Below are 22,658 nucleotides of genomic sequence, written 5' to 3'. Positions count from 1 at the left end.
GAAGTCTCCTGGCCGCGCGTCGTAGTTGGGAGTCTTCAGGGACTGCAACAACGCATCCAGCGAGAGCAATGATACTTTCAAATACGCCAGGAGACATGATGTTTGACACATCAACTGCCATGCCGGAAGACATGATGCCAAAGCTTCCGGCTGCCCTCAAAGGCCCGCTAGCCTGGTCAGGGGCTGACTTCGAGGATGAAGAGAAATACACCCTGCAGCTTCGTGACGAGGATACCGAAGAGATTGATGCGGCACTCCAAAGCTTCAAGTGTAAGGGGGCTCTCCCGAATCGACCTCATCGACGAGAGGAATAGGCGAAACTGACATGGCTGGGCAGCTCTTGGCCTCGATGGAAATGAAGTTGACCAAGACAACTTCCGCCTTCCCAACCTTGGGGCTCGGCTTGCGCAATGTGCCCAAGTGATTCATGAGCAACACGGCTTCTTTGTTCTCAGGGGCCTTGGAGGATCAGAGTATTCGGTCGAAGATAGCATCACAATCTACCTGGGCATAGCAAGCTACATTGCCGATCAGAGGGGTTTTCAAGATCGAAAGGGCAATGTCCTGTGTAAGACATCCACTTACCTATGAGGCGGACAATGTGGATTCTGATATCAACCACAGCCCACATCATCAATTCGAAGCTCTGGAAGGTACCGGTTGAGGAGCGCCATGGCATCCACTCCAGCCAAGCCCTGGTAAGCCACCGAACACATTTCTTCATTCTTTCCCTTGATTCCTCATACGAACTCCATGCGACCTGGACTAATTCAAACAGCCTTACCACAATGACATGGGTTGCGATGTCCTAGCTCTTCAAGTCCGCGATATGGCAGAAAAGGGGGGCTACACCTACCTGAGTTCGGTCACCACCGCATTCAACGAGCTTCTTTCTGAAGCTCCCTGGGCGGCAAAGGCTTTGTTGACGCCTGATTGGCCTGTGCAAATGTAAGGACTCTGTTCTCCTCGACTCTCCACGGTTGACATCGAAGCATTGGCTGAGATAAGCGTTGTCTTGATAGCTCGGGGCGTGGAGCAAAGTGCTACTTAGCGCCCGCACTCGCCATCCACGACGGCAGATTGATGGCTAGCATGGATCCGAATCGATTTGGACCTCATCCGTCCAGCGGGCCAACCGATATCCCGCCTCTGACGGCCACGCAGCTGTCTGCTCTTGAAAGAATATCAAAGGCCGCCTACCGCTCGGAGCTGCGACTCCATCTCAAGACGGGGGACCTGCTCTTTTTCAACAACTGGGCGCTGCTCCACCGACGTGACTCGTACACGGACAGCGATGAGACATCCCGCCACATGGTAAGGCTGTGGCTACGCAACTCGAAGCTAGGCTGGTCGGTCCCTGAGTCGATGCTTCCACCTTGGTATGCGGCTTACGGAGATAATGGGGTTCGGGACCGGCTCTATCCCTTGTTTCCCATGCCCGACTACACGGTGCCCAAATACTCGGCTGGCTCTGCCGCATTCGTCATCGAGGATAGTGATGCCTCTGAGGATGAAGATGTCCTCCCCTGAACTAGCTGGAGGGATGATATACGCCAAAGGGGGGCTGCGTGGTTGGGAAGGAAGACGGAATGCTGTCATTGCTCCTGTTCTGCGTCAATGTCTTGGACTTGGTTTCATGATTCACTCGCTATGTCTACAGCTGCTTTTTCTTTCAGTGCCCAAAATTGACTCTTGTCTACTTCTGGCTCGAATTCGCTCGCCATCTGTTCGCCTAAACGGCAATGCATCTCCTACTTACTGCCCCAGACCCTGATCGCCGCTATAGCCTCAGCGACGCGCCACAAACTGAATCTGCCAGGCGTAAAGGAGGCTAAGGGCCCACAAAGCGGCTCCCCGTCTTCCTTCGCGCCGTTGCTCGCATCTCTTTTACTATCCACAACTGCCGCCAACAAGGTTTTAGGCTGGAAATGCGGCGGTTAAGACGAGCAGCTGACTCTGCCGGGCACGTTGGGCCCCTTTGCCGGCGTTTGGAGGCGTGTTGGTGAGTGAGGAAACCAACACCTTCGGTGAATCCGCAGCCAAACCCCCTGGGGAGTTCTTCAATCCCGCATTTCGCGCATTGCTGACCGCAATCAGACGTCCAACAAGCCATGGAGCTTCCCTATACAGAATCTGGTGCAGGAGGCGATTTGCATATCTCGAAAGTGGTACGCCTCTCGTCAACTGTCATATGCTGTGTGTATGTTACGACGATTGCTTGCTCAAGAGAAGGATGCCTGGATCTTTTGGAGTGTGACGTGTATTATTCCCGCCTTGGCCCTGGAGAAAACTAGATCTCGCCTGGTATGTAGGGCATGTACCTATCTACCCAGTCGCAAGCCATAGAGATTGTCTTGCCCCGGAAATGCACAGGGCCACTTAAATTCTATTGGGCTTGATGAGGGCGTTAACGCGTAGGTGCGTGACTGGTGAATGTGCGGGAGAGCGGCAGTCAGCCGACTGCTGCCACGTTGTTGGCCATGTCACGGCATTCGTGGGCCACTACTGCTGCTCGATATCCCTCGGCGTCCGCTCGGCTGTTGTTGTTTTCTCCTTTCGAGAGGGAGGGGAGGGGGGGAGGGGACTGGAAAGAGGAGGGTATACTTGAGACATTGTATCCCCAAGGGAGGGAATTTTACAGGGATCATCTCTTTGCTCCTTGTCAGTCCGCCCACTTGGATCTTGGAGTTGATTTCAAAATATCGGCACGTGGGACGATTGCCTGCATGTAGAGACTCCATAGTATGTATTCAGAGTCAGTGGAGGTTGTCTCGGGCCTTTTGCAGGAATTGCGAGCCGACAATCTGCAGCATGGGAGAGAGGCGTAGATCCCTTTCTCCGCCGTTATTTGACGATTCGTGCTAGAATATATATGCCGCTTGTCAAGCCCAAGCGTCTTGACGAATCGGGTTTGTGATGGAGGCACATGGATATGATACATATATGAAGGGGGTAATTCTAGCCTCGCTGAGTTTTTCCTGCGGAATTGCTCCTGGCATGATGCTTGTGATGCTACTTTGTATGGTAGATTAAATGATTTACGACTCACGGGGAGAATGCAACTTCTTATTGCTTTACTCTGGTTCATATGCTTGTCCCAAAAATGCGGTTGTCAATATAGCCGACGTAAGTTGGGCGGCGGAAAGGGGGGCGGATTCGAGCATATGATCTCTACCTTTCTACCTTTCCCTTGGCGGTTTCGTATGAGAAAAGGGTAAATACACTATGCAATATCGTGCGGTAAGGTGGGGGAACGTTGATGTGATAGGACCTTGACACCATGCCCTCTCCATCATTGATGGGCTGCCTCCCTGTGAAGCCGTTGAGGAGCAAAAGGTGAGTTGAAAAAAAGGTGTCATGACTGCTTCTGTGGAGTATGACGAGCATTTGGCGCTTCCGAAGAGCACCTAGGGGAATGGGGGCCCTCCGGGGAGAGATGGGAGGGGCACCGGCTTGGGATCCGTAGTTCCCCGACTCTAGGCAGATTTCGCTTGTGCAGAGCCCAGAAGCATCCATTCTTGATTCTCTTTGCTGTGGCTGCGACTGATGGACGTGATTGTTGCATGAGGGGCAGAGAACATGGGACTATTGGACGGTAGCTGGGAGGTTGAGGGAGAAGATGGCTTCAGGGGATGGGAATGGGGGGGACGGAATGGGTGGATGTGTATGGGTTCTGGGTGGGTTGTTGGTTGGGAGTTGAAGGTTCTGGAGATCAGACTTAGGTAGACTGGCACTTGCGAGCATCATGCAATGTTTGACGATGTCGGGTTCCAAATGTGGACACCAAGGCGAGATGGAAGGACTCTTGGGGGCCGTGAACATTGAGAGGGAGCGGATTGGTTGCCCGGACATTACTCTGCGCTGGATATAGAACAGCTGGATACTTGGAAGATGCTGTTTAGCAGTCAAAAGCGGGTTCTGCCCCAATAATAATTGCTTTCTCAGAGGTCGAGATGTATTGCCAAGTCGTCCTGCATCTTTCAGTTGCTCTTTTGCCACCTGGGGGGGCTCTATGTTATGTACAAGTATCCGTGCCCGAGCCGGGAGTGGATATGCATCGTGCGTGGACTAGCAGAGCTACAGCTAAGGATAAACACAGACGGAAGCCCACATGCCCATCAACTTGTGGGGGAGATGGATATCGGAACGTGTGCATACAGTACATATCTCCAGCCAGAGGGATAGGGGTCCATGTGCCCCTTGTCAAGCATTCATGGCCACGGCCCCCCCTGGAACGGAAGAGACACGTTGATGGACTCCAAAGGATAGATGGAGATGCAAGAGCTCGCGTTTACCGAACAGCCGAAAGTCAATGACATGCTGATGGCGTATGGCATCAATGTTGAGGGCCCCAGGGGGTGCTCGACACAGCACAGTATGCGCGATTACACGGTACAATACGCGTGGTTGAGCTCATGACTGAGGGAAATTACGCATTAATCGCTTCTCTAGACAAATAGCAAATGGTGAATAAAGGTGGTATCAAAAAGCAAAGCAAGACGGCATTCTCCCCGTGGACGCAACCGGGTGATGGTGTAGCATCCGGATGCAGTCACCCCTTGGATCTCATGTCATCCAATTCCTCGTCCTCTTTCGAACGACAACATGGTGGCTTCAAGACACGCCCCATCTGACAGAACCCGCAACACGCCCCTCTCTCTTCTCGAGATGGCCCGTAAGAAAACAAAGAATGGAGTAGGGAGGAAACAGGAGGTATGGATTTGCACGCACACACAACGGGTACAGATGCAGAAAATGACAGGACTCGAGGGCGAAAAACAAAATAAAGACTCGCTGCTCGCGATCTGATTTGTGCCTGGGAGGGCCGTGCCGGAGAATATTTTCCTACTTCCTGGACGATTTAATCTCTGAACCTTCTTCTCGCCAAAGCGGAGCCCTTCTTTTCCCCCTGTTCACGAACGGTGGTTGGATGAAGAGCGAAGAGCCTTGTCGACACGGAAGCGAGCCGAAGAGACACGCGGCTGGAGCGTTGTGGAGGCTGCCTGCCTGTCTGACTTTCCTGGGGGGTTGCGTTGCGTTACCCGAGGGGGGCCACTGGATTGGGAAGATCGAATCGAAAGGGAGAGGTTTGTTCCGACGGGAGAAGTAGAGATTGGCGAGGTTGGTCCCCCCCGCCTTTCCAATTCATTCAAGCGTGATTTTGATTGGAAAAGACAAAGATAAAGAACGAAAAAGACCCCTTCCGAGCGTTGGTTGGGCTCTCTTGGGCGTCTAGCAGTAAGTGATCTGTTGGGAGGAAAGCAGACTGATACACTTTTCAGGCCAGGACGGCAAATAACGCGGCTGCGGCAGCGAAGACGCGGGTGTTTGTGCTGTGGAGGGGGGCTGCTGCTCCTGTGACGACGGGCGGGCTTTCGTTTGCTGTTGATGTTCCTGTTGGGGACTCGGTTTCTGTGTCTGTTTCCGTTGTCGTGGGCGTTGACGTTGTTGTTGATGGCGGTGCTGATGAAGTTGTTGACGTCGAGGCCGGGGCGCGTCCTTCGTCTTTGGACGAGGACGGGAGGGGATACGCAGTTAGAGCAGGCGTCCAGGTTATTGTTGTCACAGGACCGCCCGACGACGAGCATCCACTTGCATATTTCGAAGGACCGCCCGACGCGGCGCCCGCACACGGATCCGAAGCAGACCCCGACTCTGTCTCCGTCACCGACGTCGCCACCGTCACCGTCCCGCCCTCGGCCGAGCCGTCATAGTCCGTCAGCGTCGAGTAGTACGTTTCGAGGAGTATACTTGTGATTGTGGTCGAGCGGGATACTACCCACGTCGTGGTTCGAACGGTTACGATTGCTGAATAAGACGGATGAGGTGGTGTTGAGGGCTCGGTGGCGGTGGGGAGGGGATACCATGTCTCGTCTGAGTACGGGTCTGGCTCCGGGATAGAGTATTCGTCGTCGTCCCAGGAGGGCGTTGTGGTGGGCGTTTCGTAGATGTTGCTGGGGGGGAGGACGGCTGAGCCTCGCCACGGGGGAGCTGGGAGGATGAGGCTTGACCTATGTTGTGGAAGGTTGTTAGTGTTGAAGGGGCTGGTAAAGGTAGGCTTTTTTTTTTTTTTTTTTTTTGTTCTCTCTGCTTGTCCTCTTGATGGGCTGGCGAGGGATGCTTTCGTCGTTGATATGTTGGACACACTCTCGTAGAGGATGATACCTTTTGTCAATGTCGTTCGGAACAGCGTTCGCAAAGGCTGCTAGAACAAGCCCAGCGAGGAATGATTTCCAGACCATTTCCATTCTCAGCTTCTGATTCGATGTATATCCAATGAAGTGCTATTAGATGAACGATTTAATAACAAGAGTACAAGGGTAGATAAAGAGGTCTCGGCACATCAAGCTCATATCAGGCTTTCAAGTCTGCTCGAAACCGGCCAAGCCCATCTTCAAGTAGTCTAACGACCGAGTCATGGCATCACAGAATCACTGCCGCAAACACAGAATGTTTCCTTCTTTTTGGGTCTGCTTGCGTGTGCCGGTGTTTCCATGTCACGGAGCGGCGCAGTTTGTGTGATGGAGTTTTATGCAGGTTTCTCTGCGTATCTGGTAAGTGACGGGCTGCCCGATTACTGTGGCAGCTTATGGGCAAGGGAGTCAGTTTGGGGTGGTCTAATGTTGTGCATGTTTGTGTGCTTTGAATGTGATATGTGAGTTTGTTTTGGTCGTGTGAGGTGTGGTTTGCGACGAGATGATGCTGTGGTTGATGGTTGAAATTGTGAAGCAGGGACGATGTTATAGTTCGATTGGGGAGGCATTGTACGGTTGGAGTCATTGGAGGCTCGACTGTATTGCTTTTAGATGGCTTTTATTGAGTCTGAAATAAGTTGAGGCAGTATAGATGGCGTTGCTGCTTATTGGCTCTCTCTCCATTTCCAACGTATAGTTCCCCCTCTGGTAGATGGCCGCAGACGTGAGCTCCAAATAAGGTAGCCTCAAAGAGCGAACCTTTGGGTGAAACTAAGTCTGTTGCATTTCCTTGCTTGGAGCTCGAGAAGTCTTACTTTGGTCAGATATAACAGTCATTCACAGGTCGATCGTGCCAACATCGCACACAGCTGACTCCATCAGGAGTCATGGGGCTCTCACAGCTGTCAATATGCTTGACAATCTATGTCTTTGAGTCTTTTGTTTGTGTTGATTGGCATGTTTGGCAACCATGATTCAAGTTTCTAAGCTCAAAGTGTTTGCCACCGAGCTGTCTGATGCTGAGATGTTTGGGGAAAAGGTAGCACAAATCTCGCTAGTGACGAGGGCAAGCAAGTCCCAACTTTTTCTGGCTATCATCTTCTTGAAGAGGATCAAGTGCGAGATGATATGTGCGGGCATATACATCGCCGGCCAACCCGTGCAGATCAACGCCGCCAACTACTCCTTGGCCTCACCTGATGCCGACTAGGTAAACAGAACCAGGAATGCTTGAATATCTCAACGTCTCAGACAGATCTCAGATCCATCTCGAAGCCATTCTATATCAGGCTCTTCAGGGCGAACCGACAATGGGTTCCAAGACACGACGATGAACCATTGCCCCAATCTGTAGCGAACTGCGATTCTAATTAGCGAGAACACAATGCCTTCAACACACTGTCTCTGAAATGCCGAAAAAAGGTCCCCCTCCTTCTCGTCAAGCTGACTCTGACGAGATGAAGGCTTGCGCTGTGTCATCCCATGAGTTGGAACTCTGCGTCATCCCCATGTCTAGATGGTGTCTATGCTCGGCGACATCCGGACAAGGTCCTTGTTGCCGTGCCGCCTGGGGCTGTGACACACAATGCTTGTGGAAGAAAGAGCAGATGAATTGCTACGCAAGTGATCTCGGCTGTCTGGTCCAATGGGTGTAGGTTTGGGTTGAACAGCTGGAGGAGGATTGTGGAACAACCATGTGAGATTCGTGAATCGGGTCGGCAGCACAGGAAATGCAAGGCTCATCAAAGGCTCGAGGGTATTGCTGTCGTTCTTTTCGCTTCGAACTGTCAGATTCAACGCAGGCGATCGTTTTATCGAGCATCAGGTGCATCGATTCTCGCGTCTGGTTCTAGTCTTGTTCAAGAGACTGGTGATAGTTGATGGGATATAGTCGCTAGTGCCTATGGTTCTCAATAGATTGGACTGCCTGTTCGCTGCCATCATGAATCCTGCAAATGAGGTCCTAGGGAGATGAAGGCCTAGCCTGAATAGAGATTGGAAGCCTTGATCGACCACCTTTGGTGTGCGAGGTTGGTGGATCGCCTACCCTGAAAAATTGAATGGAATCTGCTCATGGTCAGGGACGTGCGTCTTGGTTACGAGTTACACATGATATGAGAGCATCACATGCCTCTCGAGCAGAATGTATCACGAAATGAAGGCGTCGAGACGATGCAATGCACAAGTAGTCCTTCCATCTCCTCCGGACGGCCCCACTTACCCCGGACGTCGTCCGCAAGCATCGGAGGCGATCCGCTTCTACTCCGTAGAAGGAAGCGGGCTTATAGATGTCAACAACAGCGCATTGGCCCGGATGTGGAATGAGATTTTGAATTGAAAGATGGCCTCACAAGGCGCAGACGATTACGCCTCCCACTGTCGTGACAATTCCTTGCCGACACCATATAGACCCGCTGTCTGGAGATGAATTACAACTGCCCAATCTCGTGATGCGAGACCAGGTCAGTGGGGAGGTTTTTTGTCAAAAGAGCGATGCTGTGGGCCAGGACAAGTAAGCACTCGTTGTCCAGTCAACAGGATATGTGTTTTCCGAAGGCGCTAGAAAGCTCTGCTGTGCTGGCCATTTGAAGCGAAATAACCAAGGACATTCGCCTTGGATGCGGTGACTGATCTCGATGACACGTACTAGTCAAGGATAAGACTTGGTGATGGGAAATACTAGTCATACAAATGCTCCGTAGCGTTCTTCGTTGGCCATGGCAGGGCGGATGTTGTGTAGTCCACCTGGTGAATGCTGACTTGCGGAAGCCGTGAGATGGATGTTTTTAGACTTGTATGTGACAGAGTGAAATGTTTTAATCGTAAGTGCGAGTCCATGAAGCTGAAGAGCGTCGACTGCTTGTCATTCTTCAATACGTTTCTAGTCGCAGTGGATATTCATACAATAGACGCCACACAGATCGGACAGTGGTGATGGATCTCATCTCCTCGTGCCTGAAGAGCATAAGCGAGATCGTTAGCAAAGCTGTCGCACTTGGCTTAACCAGGGCGTTCATCTCACCGCATAGGTACTCGTATCTGATCTACAAGTGTGTGCACGAGACGATAACGAGATACTGCCATGATCTATATGGCAAGGCACGACTAGTCAAATCCAACGTCTACGAGCCCGAAGGTGGACGTTGCCGGACCCAGTGAAAAGCCCCAGATCTCTCCTTCCCCTGAGATGACTACCACGCTGCCATGTGCCAGCACATCTCAGACCCACGAACAGCAAAGCAGAAGAAAAAGCATAACTTGGGACAAGGCACCAAAAATGCGATTTGTGATCCATCATCGTGACCAGTCGTCGTGACATGGTCCGAGGGCACTCCGCTAGTACATAGTGTCGGTCTGCTTAGCGCTTTTTGTGCGACGCAGTCGGTGAGGATATGACGCAGTTGGCGGGCGGCACAGACCAGGAGGCGGGATGCATGTGGTTGTTTTTGGCTGATGCTGTTGGGACGTGGGGAGGGGGGGCATAGGATCGGGTGAGCTGGAGTGAGGAGATGCTGAGGCGTTGCTGGTGTTGTTGGGGTCGAGAGCCGAGGCGGAGGTTGTGGATGGCTCACGTGAGGACGTGAGGACGTGATGGACGCAGTTTGAAGCATTAATGGTTATTACACGGAGCAGTAGGTCTATATGCTGCAGATTGGATGCGTATAGAATGCAAATGGCCATGTCAGTACCCCTTGCAGCATGGCCCATGCTTGAAGAGAAACAAACGGAGAGCTGCATTACAAGATAGATCGTCATGCATTCTAGGTCCAAACATGTTACGGAGTCCTTTCAAGTAAGCAGCGAAACAAGACAAGGGCCGTGGTTGGCGCAAATAAGCTGCTTGCCGGCCCCCCCCTTTTCTGTCTGCTGCGTATTGTAGCGGGGGACCCTAGTATGCAACGTTGTCTTTGGCCCTCAGCCTTGCAGAACAAAGCAGCCTCTTCGGCCCGACTCGAGAGAAGCCCGCATTTTGGAGTCCTACGGTTTCGCACGAGAGAGCCTTCAAAATGCCGGTACTGAGGTAGAGTAGAAGCCCTCTGGGGTTCGCCGACGAGAAGAGCCGGGTATCTGGAGAAAGGCTGAGCTGAACTGACCCTGCTCAGCCAAAGGCGCAGCCGTTGAACAAAGAAGCTGGACTTGGTGTACGGTTGAGTTTCGCAAGGCGTGGCGCTTGCGGTGTGCGCGTATGTCTGCCATTCGACGCCTCTTTCTCCTCTTGAGATCCAGAACGACGAACAATGAGATCCAGCCAATGCGATGGCTTGACGCTGAGGTTCTTCCCCGCGGGATGGAAGCATATTGGAAGCCATGCTAATAAACTTGGATCTGGACTGGCCTCGTCCAGTCAGCCAAGTTGCCGAGGTTAGCGTGAAGGGAAAAATAAGAGAAATCATAAAATGAATTCATTTTTTTCGACTGTCATCGGGTGGCACACTGTGAGATTGGGCCTTGTCCGGAAGGGGACACAGTGGCCGGCCTGACGAGTGGTCAAGTCGAGGGGAAAGATGAATCCAGCGGGTGCCCGAGATGAAACGGATCGCGGCTGTCAAATCGTGAATCAGATTGGGGGATGTGACGAGTCTTTTTGTTCCGTGGCTGCCGAGGCTGAGGGTTTTTTTTTTTTTTTTTTTTTTTTTTTTTTTTTTTTTTTTTTTTTTTTTTTTTTTTTTTTGGGCTTTTTTTTTTCGCGAGTATTTGCTTTGCTTCACAGCCTCTTGGAGCGGCTGCTATTTCTGTCGTGTCGTGCATCGTGGGTGAGATGCCTTTGGTGACAGGCAGCCGCTGCGCCGTTTCTGGAACCGGGAAAATGGCCTGAGTGGCTTTTCTTTTTCTCACGTTGTGCCGTGGTCTGCTCGTCTCTGGGGATGCTGCCAGCCGGCTGTGATTGGTGGACAGCCACGACGAATGAGCAGAAACAGGGCTAGAAGGGATGGATGCATGAGCGAGATTCTCATGGCCAAGATTATGGTTGCCAGTGATTGGTGGAGGGCTCACCAGTTTCCACCGTTCAGGAGCCGGGAGGGATCAGACACCCAAAGACGGCGTTGGTGGTTGTGCCCAAATCCGGGGTACAACGCAGCGGATTGTCGCATGTTGGTGGGAGCTCTTATGATGATGATTGACAGACGGCGTCATGGGTTCGTTCTCTCTCATGATCGCTGTACCTACCGTGATACTTACTGCAGAGTGCGGTAGTATCTGTATGTATCCTCGACGCGTGCTGCCCTGAGTCGCGTCTTGTCTCGTCTTGTTCTGCCTGGAAGAATACCTGCGAGTCCTCGGCTGGCATGCTTGCTCCAGGCGGGTAAAAGGGCGCTGACAGCAACCGCATCCCTCCCCAGTCGCCGTCGCTCTGCTCTCGTCCCAGTCTGGTAGGTGACATGCCGTGCCGTCTCTGCAACTGACAAGCCAGGAATAGCATCGGCTGTCGGACGCCCCCTTGCACTGCGCGACGTCTGGCGATGGTCGTGCCAGCCATGCCACCGGCGTGAGTTGATGGCGGCCAGTTCAGTTCATCTCGAGTTGAGCATCAGATTCGACATGGGACCGCTGCCGTCAGTACCTTCAGTCGATCAGTCACGCAGTCAGCAGAACGTACATACGAGTACTTTCCTACAGTACAGCCTCCGGAAACTCGGACTTCATGGTTGCTGCGGGCATGATTCGCCACAGACGTATGAAACGAGGTGCTTCGTCTCCGTTAGTGCGCCTCCTCCGCTTAGTTGGCGAGTCCAATTGAATCCAGGCACGTCCAGCGCGGTAGAAGCCAGTCCAGAACGACCTGCACAGTATGTACAGACGCAGCTGGGACCGGGCAGTTGTCTCGTGATACCCTCGCCATGTCGGCGCTGCAGCGAGGGCAGATGGAGAGCAGCGTTTTACCTGTGCCTGTGCCTGTGCCTGCGCCTGGGTCTGCGATCAGTACTCGAGGACCAGCGGTATCGAGTGGCCGCCTTCGATGCGTCCGTCGCAGCGCAGGTTCCTGGGGAAGAAGATCAACCCGCGCAATTTGTCGATTGGATGTGACCCTGCGGCCTGCCAAGTGTACACGTACCGGTACGCGCAGTCCCTGCTGGACATCACGACAGGCAGCTCGTGAGACACGCAACCCTCGAAGCGGCAGCCCACTGTTTGGCCACGACCGGGTGAGATGGACGTCGGAACTGTGTACCGGTACCTGCCTGCCTCTCGCATCATCCACGTCCTTCGTACTCCGTGCCGTGCGATGCCATTGATGGATTCTGGCTTCTGGCTTCTGGCTTCTGGCTCCTGGGCGGCATGACCGAGAGCGCTTTTGCATAGCCTGGCGCGTGTCGCTGCGAATTTAGCCTCGACGCCGTCAACAGGCGTGCGGGCGGGCATGCATCTGCACTGTACAAGACCATGGAAACCGCGGAGAGCTTACAGTGCAGCTCAACGCAGCTAATGGTACGCACTAGACCACACGCAGTCAAGCGTCAGCCACGGCTTCCGCCAGCTTGTGCCACTGCTCCCCGATGCCTGCAGGCGCGCTGAAGAAAAAAAATCCATGGCAGTCGTAGCCGATGCAGGCCAGCGACACAGTGCGGGGCTTGCGTGGCTGCGCCCACAGAAACCCACGGCTGGGGACAACGACAGGCGGTGATGCTGGCCAAGTTCCAGCGGTCCTCCAGCGCTGAGCCCGCTTCTCCGGGCCGTCGCACGGTGCCGAATGCTCTCCCATCGCACGGCTCATTTCGTCGACGCGAGCCTGTCTCCGCCCCCGCCTAAACCCCAAGGAGCAGCACCCCAACAGCCCGCCAGTCCGTTTCCCATCTGCCTCAGCCCTGGCCCCAGCCCAATTTCTGCCCCCCCCGGGGCTGTTCCCTGTTCCCTGCTCCCATTATCACCCATGCTCCCTCCTCTGTTCCCCCTGTTCCCTTCATTCCAAAGCCCACTGTGTGTTCAGGTTGTTTTTACGTACTGGCGCCCCCCAAAACTGCCTGAATCCCCATGGCCCGTCCTGTTCGCTTCCCTCTCCATTCCCTCTTTCGCTGCTGACTGACCCGCGGCCCATTTCTTTTCCTCCTCCATACTCGTGCCTCTTCGTCTCCAGCGAGACAATCGCGCAGAACCACCAGAATCGCTCCTCGATCGCCGCGTCTACGGCCTCACTCTCGCGGCGCTCGTCCAGCGTCTCTGCTGCTCAATCGCCCTCGTGAGCCCTCCAGCGCTCGCCGCCCGACTCCCTGGCTTCGACCCCAGACTCCGCCTAATAAGCGACTCTCCCCGCGTTTTTTTTTTCCTGGCCCGCATTCGAAAGGGCCGAATATCGTACATAGACGTACATACAGTACGCTCAACTCAACCAAGACTTGACCTCGACTTTCCTTCCTGTCCGCAACCAGACCAGGCCAGACCAAAGGCCGCCCTAATCAACCACCTGGCTCTGCACCAGCCGCTGCGAATCGGCGCTTCGCCGTTCTTGTTCCCCGCAAACGAAAGGGAGCGACTTTGCTCGACGGCTCGTCCCGGAGGCCCGACCAATTCCTTGCTCGCCTTTTCATAAGGGCGACGTCTGCTCAGATCGCGCCGCTTCCTCCTTTCCATTTCCTCTCTCTCACACGGTTTGTCTCTCACCTCCCGCCATCATGACGTCGGCCGTCAAGCGGGCGTGTGACGCCTGTCACCGGCGCAAGGTCAAGTGCGATGGCATCAACCCGTGCCGCAACTGCTCGACCGCCCAGCTCTCGTGCACCTACAACGCCATCCCCCAGAAAAAGGGCCCCAAGGGCTCGCGCGCCAAGATCATCAGCGAGCTGCGCGAGAACCAGCGCCAGACGAGCCTCGCCGCCAAGGTCCACAACCGCATCAACAGCGCCGCCGGCACGCCTCCCGACCCGAGCTCCGCGCCCACCCTCGGCATGCTGACCAGCGAATTGGTCAAGGAATGCCTCACCTTCTTCTTCGACAACATGAACGCTCAGGCGCCCATCCTCGACCGCGCACTCGTCGAGCAGCAGGTCCTCTACATGGAGCAGAACCGCGACGCCTACTGCCTGATGGCGTCCCTGTGTGCCTTTGTCCTGCTGCAGCCCGGCATGTCCCTGCCCTCTGGTGAACCCTACAACCTGGAGCTGGTCCCTGGCGCCAACATTGTGGCCTCCCAGCTCCTGGCCGAAGAGGCTCTGCGAGTCCGCAAAGGATACGACTATCTGGACCAGATCACCGCCAACGCGCTGGCGACTAACTACTTCCTCTTTGGCTGCTGCTACGCTCAGGAGATGCACGAAAAGGCCTGGTTCTATCTCCGGGAGGCTACCACCATGATTCAGATGGCTGGCATGAACATGGATAGCTACTACCAGAGCTTTGACGTGGCCGAGGCAGCTCGTCTGCGCCGCATGTACTGGCTGTTTTTCGTCATTGAGAGGTTTGTTGCTCCAATTGATGCATGTCTTGCATGGCCAGCTGACCAATGGGAACAGAGCATATGCGATTCAGCGACAACGTCCCCTTACCCTGCAGGCCACCATCACTCTCCCTAGCCCTGCAGATGACCCCCATGACCCCCTGGCCCATCAGCTCAGCGGCTTCATTCTCCTGGTGAATCTGTTTCAGCCCTTTGACGACGCCTTCACCAACGCCTGGAACAAGACCCGCGGCCACCTGTCGCCCCAGTACATTAGCAAGCTCCAGAAGGAGCACAACGAGCTGATCCAGGGCTACATGTGCCGCGACCCGTCGTGGGACAATGTTGCCACAAATCAGGAGTGGCTGAAGAACACCGTGTGGCAGCTGACCAACAGGGTCGTCGGCAACAACGCTGAGCAGCCCTTTGGCTTCCAGCACCCCGTCAACATGTCTAGGGAGATGCTCATGAACATGGCCTCGCACTTCCCTGGCCAGGGCATGGAGCTCCTCAAGTCGGGGCTCATCGAGAAGCTCATCGAGTGTGCCTACTCCATGACGGAGTATCTCGGCATGCAGGCGCCCTCCCGGGATCCGTTCGCCGTGGGACCCCAGCAGTACCTGGCTCAGATCATCGCCATTGTGGCCGCCGCAAGGGGCGACGACTACCGCTTCCTGCCGCTTCTCATGAGCAAGGCTAGCGAGATCCTCCCCCGCCTGGTGGACCCCATGCTCCGTGACGCACCCGAGACAATCCCCATGGCCAACCTCGATATCTTTGACGGGTTCGGCAACGCCGGCATGGCCCAGCCTCCCCAGATGCCGCTGATGGACGCCGAATTTGAGCGCAAGTACTCCGTCGAGGAGTATGACAAGAAGTTCGCCATGGACATGAGCGGAGGCTTGGATCCTCACGGCAACCCGAGCTCGGCGCCCGTGGCCCGCCAGCCATCGGAAATGGCCGCGTCCTTTGTCAGCTCCCCGCCGATGATGTCTCCCACCCTGGAGTATCCTCACGGCATGAACGGCTATGCCTGCACGCCCATGTCCGGCATGGTCATGAGTCCCATGGGGAACCAGCCGCATCAGCACATGGGCCAGCCATCGCCCAACCACTGTCCCGACCCCATGGGCCAACAGCACATGAACATGGTGACGCCGCCCAACATGGCTTCACCGCCGAGCATGGTGTCGCCCAACTTGGCGTCGCCGCAGCACATGGGCGCCGGGCAGAACATGCGGCCAGGCATGCAGCCGAGTCTCCACATGGGCAACATGGTCAATATGCGGCAGCCGGCGCAGCGGCAAGGGAGCTTTGCCATGCCGGGCCAGCCGCAGCAGCAGCAGCACTTTCACAACATGAATGCGATGACGGGCGAGCTCAACTTTAACACACTACGGTAGCCTCCGTGGCAGCCTTTGCTCCTTGCTCGACCATTGTATTAATACTCTCTCCTTTGTTTGGCCTCTCTTTTTTCTTTCTTGCTCACAAGCTTGCCTTGCTTCAATTCTCTGTCTTTACTTCTTTTTGCTTTCCTTCTGCCTTTATTCCCTTTGTTCAAAGAATTTGACCCGTGGAAAGCGGGATCAAACATGTGATGACGACTACTGAACAAAATGCAAAAGGGGCTTTGACTTTAATGGACGGCGTTTTTGGAGGGTTAATGCAGGCATTGGGCACACGGGATTTGGGTATGGTGAGGCGTTGTAGCTTTATGCTTTTCCGCTTCGATTCGTTTCTGGGGGATTGTCGTTTGAGACAAGTACAGCTTGGATACAAGCAGTTTAGTAGATGAAGACACTGGTTGGCTTATACCTGGTTCAATTCTCCGCGATGTGATGTAGTATGTGCGTCTGAGACTCTCCAAACCCTTGAGGCCAAGCTGTGGTGTACGTTGATCGACATATGTGTATACTTTGAATATCCGAGGTGATGGTCGAATGACAAAACATGGGATTCTGCTGAAAGAGAAGCCAAGCTGCTGTATCAGAATGTACCTAGGCGACTTCAGGTCGCGTTCATGTCAGCTCACACCACGCCGGTGATGAAGCTGAGCAATGTCCGTATCCCTCCTCTTTACCCGTACCCTATCTTTTCGTGGACAACCCATTGCCTTGTCCATGCATAGCCCTCATTCCCGGAAGAACAATCCAAAATAAAAAAGAAGAACAGAAACAAAAAAAAAAAAACATTTCCCCATCAAGGCAAAAGCCGCCTAAGAGGATGCGCCTCAGTGTTAAACACCCACTCATCCAGACTGACCTCGTCCCAGTCCGCAAACACGAGATAGAAATACTTGAGCGTCTCGCCCATCCAAAACGACTCCATCGAGTCCGCCATGCCCGCATCCTTATCCATGGGCAGGGTGACGTCCCAGACGGCCGAGTTGGCCAGGCGGGTGCTCGTCGTGGCGTTGATGGCGGTGAACATGTCCCACGCGGCCTCGACGAGGGACGGGTCTGCCGTGGCGCGGTACGAGACGAAGACGCTTTCGATGGCTTCGGGGCGGAGGATGTAGCGCCTGTCGGGGATGGAGGTGAAGCCCTTTGGGAGGCGGTCGCGCGCGATGACGGCGTCTGCGTCCGGTAGTGAAGCCTCGTCGGCGTTCTTCTTTGCGCGGTCGAGGACGCCCTTTTTCCAGGACTGTTCGTCCCAGGCGCATGTTGACGAGGGACAGGGCAGCATGTAGAACGTCTCGGGCATGATGCCGCGCGGAAGAGCCTTGTACGTCCACACGCAGCCGTCGACGAGCCTGCGCGCGGCATCGAGGTCCTGCTGTCTGCCGAAGAGCTTTCCACCAAGCGTGAGCAGGCCGCCTAGGAAGCAGACGAGGTGCTGGCCCTGGGGGTCGAGCGTGACGACTCCGTTTTCGGCTTTCACGGATCCGGAGACGAGGATGTCTTCGTTGGTGGGCGTCATGGGGCGGAAGAGGTTGTGCTTGAGGGCGGCGGCCATGGCGGCCTCGTACATTTCGCGGTAGATGGGGAGTTGGCCGCCGGTCAGGGCGGACATCTTGGGGAGGTACTCGTATACGCTGTCGGCCATGGCGCCGAGGGTGAATGCGTCGCCGACGTTGAAGACTTGGTCCTGGGCGCTGACGACGAGGGGCCATAGGCCGGGGAGGGCGGTGGAGTTTTGCTGCGACGCCATGCCCTCTGTGATGTGCTGCACGGCGTCGAACCACTTGGGGTCGCGGGTGAGCATCGAGAGGCGCGTGAATTCCATGGACAGGCTGCCTATCTCTGCGACGAGGAGGCCGGCCGGGGCGACCTGCTTCTTGCCGGCCATGGCGGCGTGGATGTCCCAGCGGGTGATGGGCATGCGGTTGGGCGTGTCAAAGGCGCGGTAGAGCATCTCGCCGACCTCGACGGCCTTGCGCAGCAGGCGCGCGTCGCCGCTGAGGTCGTGCGCGGAGAGGAAGCCGCCGAGGTAGCGGATCGTCGTCTCGAAGACGTTGACCTCGGCTAGGTCCGTCGTGGTGAAGTCGATGGAGGAGGCGGCTGCCACGGCCTCGTCGAACTCGGGCTTCATGCCCATGAGCCAGAGGGTGTCAAGGGAGTCGACGAGGGTGGCTGCCCAGCCGCCGAAGGGGTTCTTGCGGCTGCCTGAGACGGGGGCGAGTTCGTCTGCTTTCCATGCGTGGCGCTTATATGATGCCCAGCATTTTGAAAAGACGGATTTGATGGCTGCTTGGCGGGAGAGACGTGTTTTGAGGGCTGAGGGGGATTCGGACGGCGGAGGGGATTGGATCTTGGGGAATTTGAGGGGGGAGGATGTGGGCAGTGGGCGGATTTCTTTGGGGGGATAGTTTATGGGGAGGGTGGTCCAGAAGTACGATTCGTAGTCGGGAGTGCGCCAGAGGGGTGGTGAGGGAGTGGTTGGGGAGGTGATTGAGGTTGAGGAGGTCCAGAGGTAGACGAGGAGGAGGAGGATGGTGATGAGGGCGATGCCGGCGGAGCTTCGGGGGCGGATGAGGGGCATCGTTGCGTTGTTACGGCATGGACGCGTTGAGTGAGGGAGGAGGATGAGATGAAGATGAGGACGAAGATGAGACGAGTGAGTGTGAGTGATTGTACGATGTATGAGGTGGATGAAAGATTATCGAGGTGGGGTGGCGACGATGCCGAAGCTGCCCCTGATGGCGGCTGAGATTTGCAGAAGGTCGGAGGATTGACGTCAACGTACAGCAACGACGGCGTTTCACAAGCGCTGGAAGAAGACGCTCACAAGGCTGACGGCCGCTGTTTGCACGAGTAACTACAAGACCATCTGTTACAGTGATAGGTTGATGAGAGAGGGCATCGAGAGGGGTTGGGCTTGACGGATTTGGTGTTTTTGCTGTTGGTTCGGTTCTACACACATGTGCTAACATGGCCGTGTTTTGAAGCTGGGACGCGTTTTTGCTGTTGGGTGTGGACTTGGGCTACGCCGAAATGACCATTGCTTTATTAGAACCAGGCGTTTGCGTGCCAAAGTCCGCTTTTAGAGCTGCGGGTTGATGTGGTTCCTTCGGCGCCTATTTCCAGCCCCCAGGATTGCTGTTTGCTGTAGCCGCCTCTCTGTATGGGCAGGCGTTTGAAACTTGAATGGAATCCTCCTTGCACAAACCCGATATTGTATATCCGGGTCCCTGGGTGCCGCTGGGATTTGGACAACTTACACTCTGGGCCTTTGAAGGTGCCATTTCCATGCCAGAAATAGAAGAAAGCAGAGCCTTGATAACCGGTTGCGCGCATGTTTGCTTCAGTTGCCTTCAGTTTTGCAACTGGACGTCGGACCATGTATTACAACCCCGGCGCAACCAAATAAAGCAACGACAGCTCACCGGCCCCAGTCAACCTGGCCCTAGACACCCCTACCGAGCCAGCTTGCCAGGTATTAATTGGCTTGTCCTTACTGTAGTCGTTGTTTGCTGTTCCGCTCCTTGGCATGATGCCCACTTATAGTAAGACGAACCCATGTTCTGCCGGAGGGCAATGGAGATTGTGAGGCTCTGTTGCCCCAGAAGCATGTAGTTTCGCAACGATTAGACGTTATGGGGTTGGATCCTTCTATCATGCGTAGACGGCCAGTTAAAGAAGCTTGGCGAAGCTCGGGAGCGGCCTTGTGTTTACACCGATTTCCATGGCTCAAGTCTCGCGAGTGCGAGTGGCTGGGTTGGGCTGCTCTGGTTGGACTCACCTCCTGTTCTTCTGCACCTCTCGTCTTCCCTCCTCTGATCTTCCATCTTTCTTCTCCTTTTGTTTGGCCGTGGCGTGTTCCTTGCGTTGTGTTCCTTTTACTTGCTTGTTTCCACTCTTTTCATTACCCGGGCTGGGCTCAGTATGCCATTGAAGTCACAGTCATACACGTGGAGGCCCATCAACTCATAGCGCAACCAGTGATCGACTGTGACCGATACCCCCAAAACATGGCCATCTTCAGCAAAATCCTCCCCCTATCCTTCCTCACCCTCCTCCTCTCCTCCCAGGCAACCTCCCTCTGCTACTACCCCGACGGCACGCCCGCCCCGGGCGACGTCCCCTGCACCGACAGCACCGCCAACTCAGTCTGCTGCGGCACGGGCTACGCGTGCCTCTCCAACGGCATCTGCCAGGCCACGGGCGACGAGCTCAAGAAGCCCGGCGCGACCGAGTTCGTCCGCGGCAGCTGCACCGACAAGACGTACAGGAGCTCCTCGTGCCCGTCGTTTTGCGGGACGCCCGACCAGGACAATGTCAGTGGCGGAGAGGGCATGGCCAAGTGTACGGATACGAAGCAGGATCTGTATTGGTGCATCAATGCGGCGAATATTGCGTTGCAGGAGACGGAGGATCCGTGTGGTGATCAGGATGCTGTGGTGTTCTTTCCGGGTATGTATGGGGATATGACTTTGATGAGGGATTGCCTGGTTTTGTTTTGGTTCAAGGGGGGCAAGGCGTGGCTGACTGGTGATAGGAACGCCGACTGTTATCACAACGATCAATGTTGCTCCAAAGCAGACCGGCACGAGCACAACTTCGACCCCGACAACCATGGCGACATCAACGTCTTCATCGTCGGCATCTTCCAGAAACACCGGCAGCTCAGACACAGCATCGAGCACATCAGCGCCGACCCCAACCTCGACATCACCAGCAACGGAGCAAAAGAAGTCTTCCAACGCAGGCGTCATCGGTGGCGCGGTAGGAGGTTCCATAGGCGGACTCGCCGCCATCGGCCTCCTCGCATTCTTGTTCTTGCGCAGACGGAGACGAGGCAGCTCGAATGCGGCGATCCACGAGATGGACTACACGCCCGTGGAGCACAAGCCCTCGCCTTCAGTTTCTGTTGATCCGATGGCGGCGCATGGAGGGGGGGTTGTTCATGAGGCGCCTGGATCGTATTACGAGCCTGCGAAGGGGCATGTGCAGGAACCGCCCATGGAGTTGCCGGCTTGAGGCTGGATGGCTGGGGGGGAAATGTTGATGAGAGGGGGGATTTGGGAGTTGGATTGCTATGGTTTCTGGGAGTTTGAGTTGTTGTGTGCTGTATATGTTGGATATGTGCTTGTTCATCTAATAACGTCTATGAATATATACCCTGCCGATTCTTTTCAGCTATGTTTACTGCAGATGTCTGCTGCCTGCCATGCGTGAAAGTGCAGTGCTCCAGGAAGCTTCAACCACTCGACCTGGCGACTTGCAATGACCACTGCGACAACTCCAGTAACTCGAGGGCGCCCCCAGCAAACCCACGAAGCCAATATCACTCCACTTGTGATGGCCCAGCGGCACGCAGCACCCTAGCTTGGTCGTATGATGCCGCTACGGCTGGGCAGCGCCCCCTGCATATAGGATTGATTAGCCGATACGCTTTGAAGGCGTTGAAGACGGAAACGAGCTGTTGCATGGTGTCTCTATATCCAATGGTGGAACCACTAGAGTGGAGTAGTCTTAGGAAGCATGGTAGAAGGGCCAGGGTTTTGGATCGCTTCGGTCGAGGTGTTGTTGTTGGCGCTTAGAAGAATTCGACGAGGGAGCCAAGACTCTCTGTCGACGAGCTGCGCCACTAGCTGTACTGTTATTGTAGCCAAAGGGAATAGCTCAAGGAGGATACAGATGAGTTACTATTTGCTCTTAGTCTGGATCGAGTCAGGTATAGAAAAGTTTGACCGCACGAGAAGTTGATGTCTTATCGTGGGGACTTTTGTAGCTCTTTGTGGATGATCTATATTTGGACTTGCTATCCTCCTGCGGGGCTGAGTCGGTTGAAGTGAAGAATGATGGAATACAGCAAGTCAGTGTTCAGTTGCTTGTTTACTCAAAACTCGGATATGCCTGACAGGTGCAGTCAGTCACTACAGATATATTAAGAGGCAAGTACTGCCCTGGTGTGATGGTGATGCTCTACCTAGTTCCTCGGTGGAGTTGTATAAGTATTTAGGAAGATATGAAGGTGGTGAATGTGACTGGGCTTGGATTGGCTGGCAGTGATTAATTGAGCGACTTTTCCGTACTCTGAGAGTCAATCTTGGTGATAAGCCAACGCTCCATCAATTGAGTATCTATAGTTTTCGTTCTACCGCCAGATACATACACATCGTGATCATAATATGTACCTGACAGCATCAAAGCACCAACCCATAGTCTCAACGGCTATCCCACCCCCAAGCACAATTACGTTCAACATGTAGAGTCTGGCCTATGAACCGCTCCAGAAATCCTAGCAAGAAGCGATCCGAGGGTTTGGTCTCCTAAGTTGCTTCATGCCTCAGATAAGGTCGTAGATTAGCCACGCTACTTACTGTTTAGCTCTGCCAATAGATTGGTCCGCCGGTGGAACGGACGGGGAGGCTTCGAATGGCTTGTTCTCCATTTCAGCAATTTACTCGATTAGGCAGGTTCTGGAAGCATGGCGGCGGGCAAAAGTGGGAATGGCGTCCCTTGGTTGAGGCGTGGTGAACTACAAAGCACTCCCCCCTTTTTTTGTACTGACGCTATGTGAACTCGGAAATGACGACTGTTCAGATGCTTCGCATATTACATCCCAATTGAGAAAGTATTTAACAGACTCCATGCTTAAGGCCGCCTTTTTTTTCTCGACAGATGTCAATGTCAGCTCCCTCGCCGAAG

General features: G+C 54.6%; 10 protein-coding genes across 10 annotated transcripts; 5 read left to right on the top strand and 5 right to left on the bottom strand.

Moving 5' to 3' along the window:
• Positions 1 to 60: 60 nt before the first annotated feature.
• On the top strand, positions 61 to 1,530 carry CCMA1212_008265 (uncharacterized protein; the record flags this gene model as incomplete). Its single annotated transcript, XM_073705406.1, has 5 exons — positions 61 to 270; positions 338 to 568; positions 625 to 698; positions 779 to 948; positions 1,023 to 1,530. The coding sequence occupies exons 1-5, from the start codon at positions 69 to 71 to the stop codon at positions 1,528 to 1,530; spliced, it is 1,185 nt and encodes a 394-aa protein (XP_073556019.1). The 5' UTR covers positions 61 to 68.
• A 3,075-nt stretch (positions 1,531 to 4,605) lies between these two features.
• On the top strand, positions 4,606 to 5,714 carry CCMA1212_008264 (uncharacterized protein; the record flags this gene model as incomplete). Its single annotated transcript, XM_073705405.1, has 2 exons — positions 4,606 to 4,713; positions 5,283 to 5,714. The coding sequence occupies 2 exons, from the start codon at positions 4,606 to 4,608 to the stop codon at positions 5,712 to 5,714; spliced, it is 540 nt and encodes a 179-aa protein (XP_073556018.1).
• On the bottom strand, positions 5,279 to 6,248 carry CCMA1212_008263 (uncharacterized protein; the record flags this gene model as incomplete). The annotated part of the gene is made up of 2 exons (XM_073705404.1): positions 5,279 to 6,058; positions 6,240 to 6,248. 2 exons carry the CDS (start codon positions 6,246 to 6,248, stop codon positions 5,279 to 5,281), a joined length of 789 nt encoding a protein of 262 aa, XP_073556017.1.
• Positions 6,249 to 7,164: 916 nt separating this feature from the next.
• On the top strand, positions 7,165 to 7,404 carry CCMA1212_008262 (uncharacterized protein; the record flags this gene model as incomplete). The annotated part of the gene is made up of 1 exon (XM_073705403.1): positions 7,165 to 7,404. The coding sequence occupies one exon, from the start codon at positions 7,165 to 7,167 to the stop codon at positions 7,402 to 7,404; it is 240 nt and encodes a 79-aa protein (XP_073556016.1).
• A 3,897-nt stretch (positions 7,405 to 11,301) lies between these two features.
• Positions 11,302 to 11,673, bottom strand: CCMA1212_008261 (uncharacterized protein; the record flags this gene model as incomplete). Its single annotated transcript, XM_073705402.1, has 1 exon — positions 11,302 to 11,673. One exon carries the CDS (start codon positions 11,671 to 11,673, stop codon positions 11,302 to 11,304), a length of 372 nt encoding a protein of 123 aa, XP_073556015.1.
• A 134-nt stretch (positions 11,674 to 11,807) lies between these two features.
• CCMA1212_008260 (uncharacterized protein) lies at positions 11,808 to 12,557 on the bottom strand (the record flags this gene model as incomplete). The annotated part of the gene is made up of 2 exons (XM_073705401.1): positions 11,808 to 11,976; positions 12,250 to 12,557. The coding sequence occupies 2 exons, from the start codon at positions 12,555 to 12,557 to the stop codon at positions 11,808 to 11,810; spliced, it is 477 nt and encodes a 158-aa protein (XP_073556014.1).
• Positions 12,558 to 12,645: 88 nt separating this feature from the next.
• CCMA1212_008259 (uncharacterized protein) lies at positions 12,646 to 12,909 on the bottom strand (the record flags this gene model as incomplete). Its single annotated transcript, XM_073705400.1, has 1 exon — positions 12,646 to 12,909. One exon carries the CDS (start codon positions 12,907 to 12,909, stop codon positions 12,646 to 12,648), a length of 264 nt encoding a protein of 87 aa, XP_073556208.1.
• Positions 12,910 to 13,804: 895 nt separating this feature from the next.
• CCMA1212_008258 (putative sucrose utilization protein SUC1) lies at positions 13,805 to 15,968 on the top strand (the record flags this gene model as incomplete). The annotated part of the gene is made up of 2 exons (XM_073705399.1): positions 13,805 to 14,586; positions 14,642 to 15,968. The coding sequence occupies 2 exons, from the start codon at positions 13,805 to 13,807 to the stop codon at positions 15,966 to 15,968; spliced, it is 2,109 nt and encodes a 702-aa protein (XP_073556209.1).
• A 796-nt stretch (positions 15,969 to 16,764) lies between these two features.
• On the bottom strand, positions 16,765 to 18,546 carry CCMA1212_008257 (Endoplasmic reticulum mannosyl-oligosaccharide 1,2-alpha-mannosidase; the record flags this gene model as incomplete). The annotated part of the gene is made up of 1 exon (XM_073705398.1): positions 16,765 to 18,546. The coding sequence occupies one exon, from the start codon at positions 18,544 to 18,546 to the stop codon at positions 16,765 to 16,767; it is 1,782 nt and encodes a 593-aa protein (XP_073556212.1).
• Positions 18,547 to 19,975: 1,429 nt separating this feature from the next.
• CCMA1212_008256 (uncharacterized protein) lies at positions 19,976 to 20,984 on the top strand (the record flags this gene model as incomplete). Its single annotated transcript, XM_073705397.1, has 2 exons — positions 19,976 to 20,417; positions 20,503 to 20,984. 2 exons carry the CDS (start codon positions 19,976 to 19,978, stop codon positions 20,982 to 20,984), a joined length of 924 nt encoding a protein of 307 aa, XP_073556213.1.
• Positions 20,985 to 22,658: the final 1,674 nt, after the last annotated feature.

Source organism: Trichoderma ghanense (assembly GCF_004382785.1).
Source record: "Trichoderma ghanense strain CCMA-1212 chromosome Unknown scaffold_11, whole genome shotgun sequence".
Lineage (NCBI taxonomy): Eukaryota > Fungi > Ascomycota > Sordariomycetes > Hypocreales > Hypocreaceae > Trichoderma > Trichoderma ghanense.
Note: the sequence above shows the minus strand (reverse complement) of the source record. Positions and strands in the feature narration are given on the sequence as shown.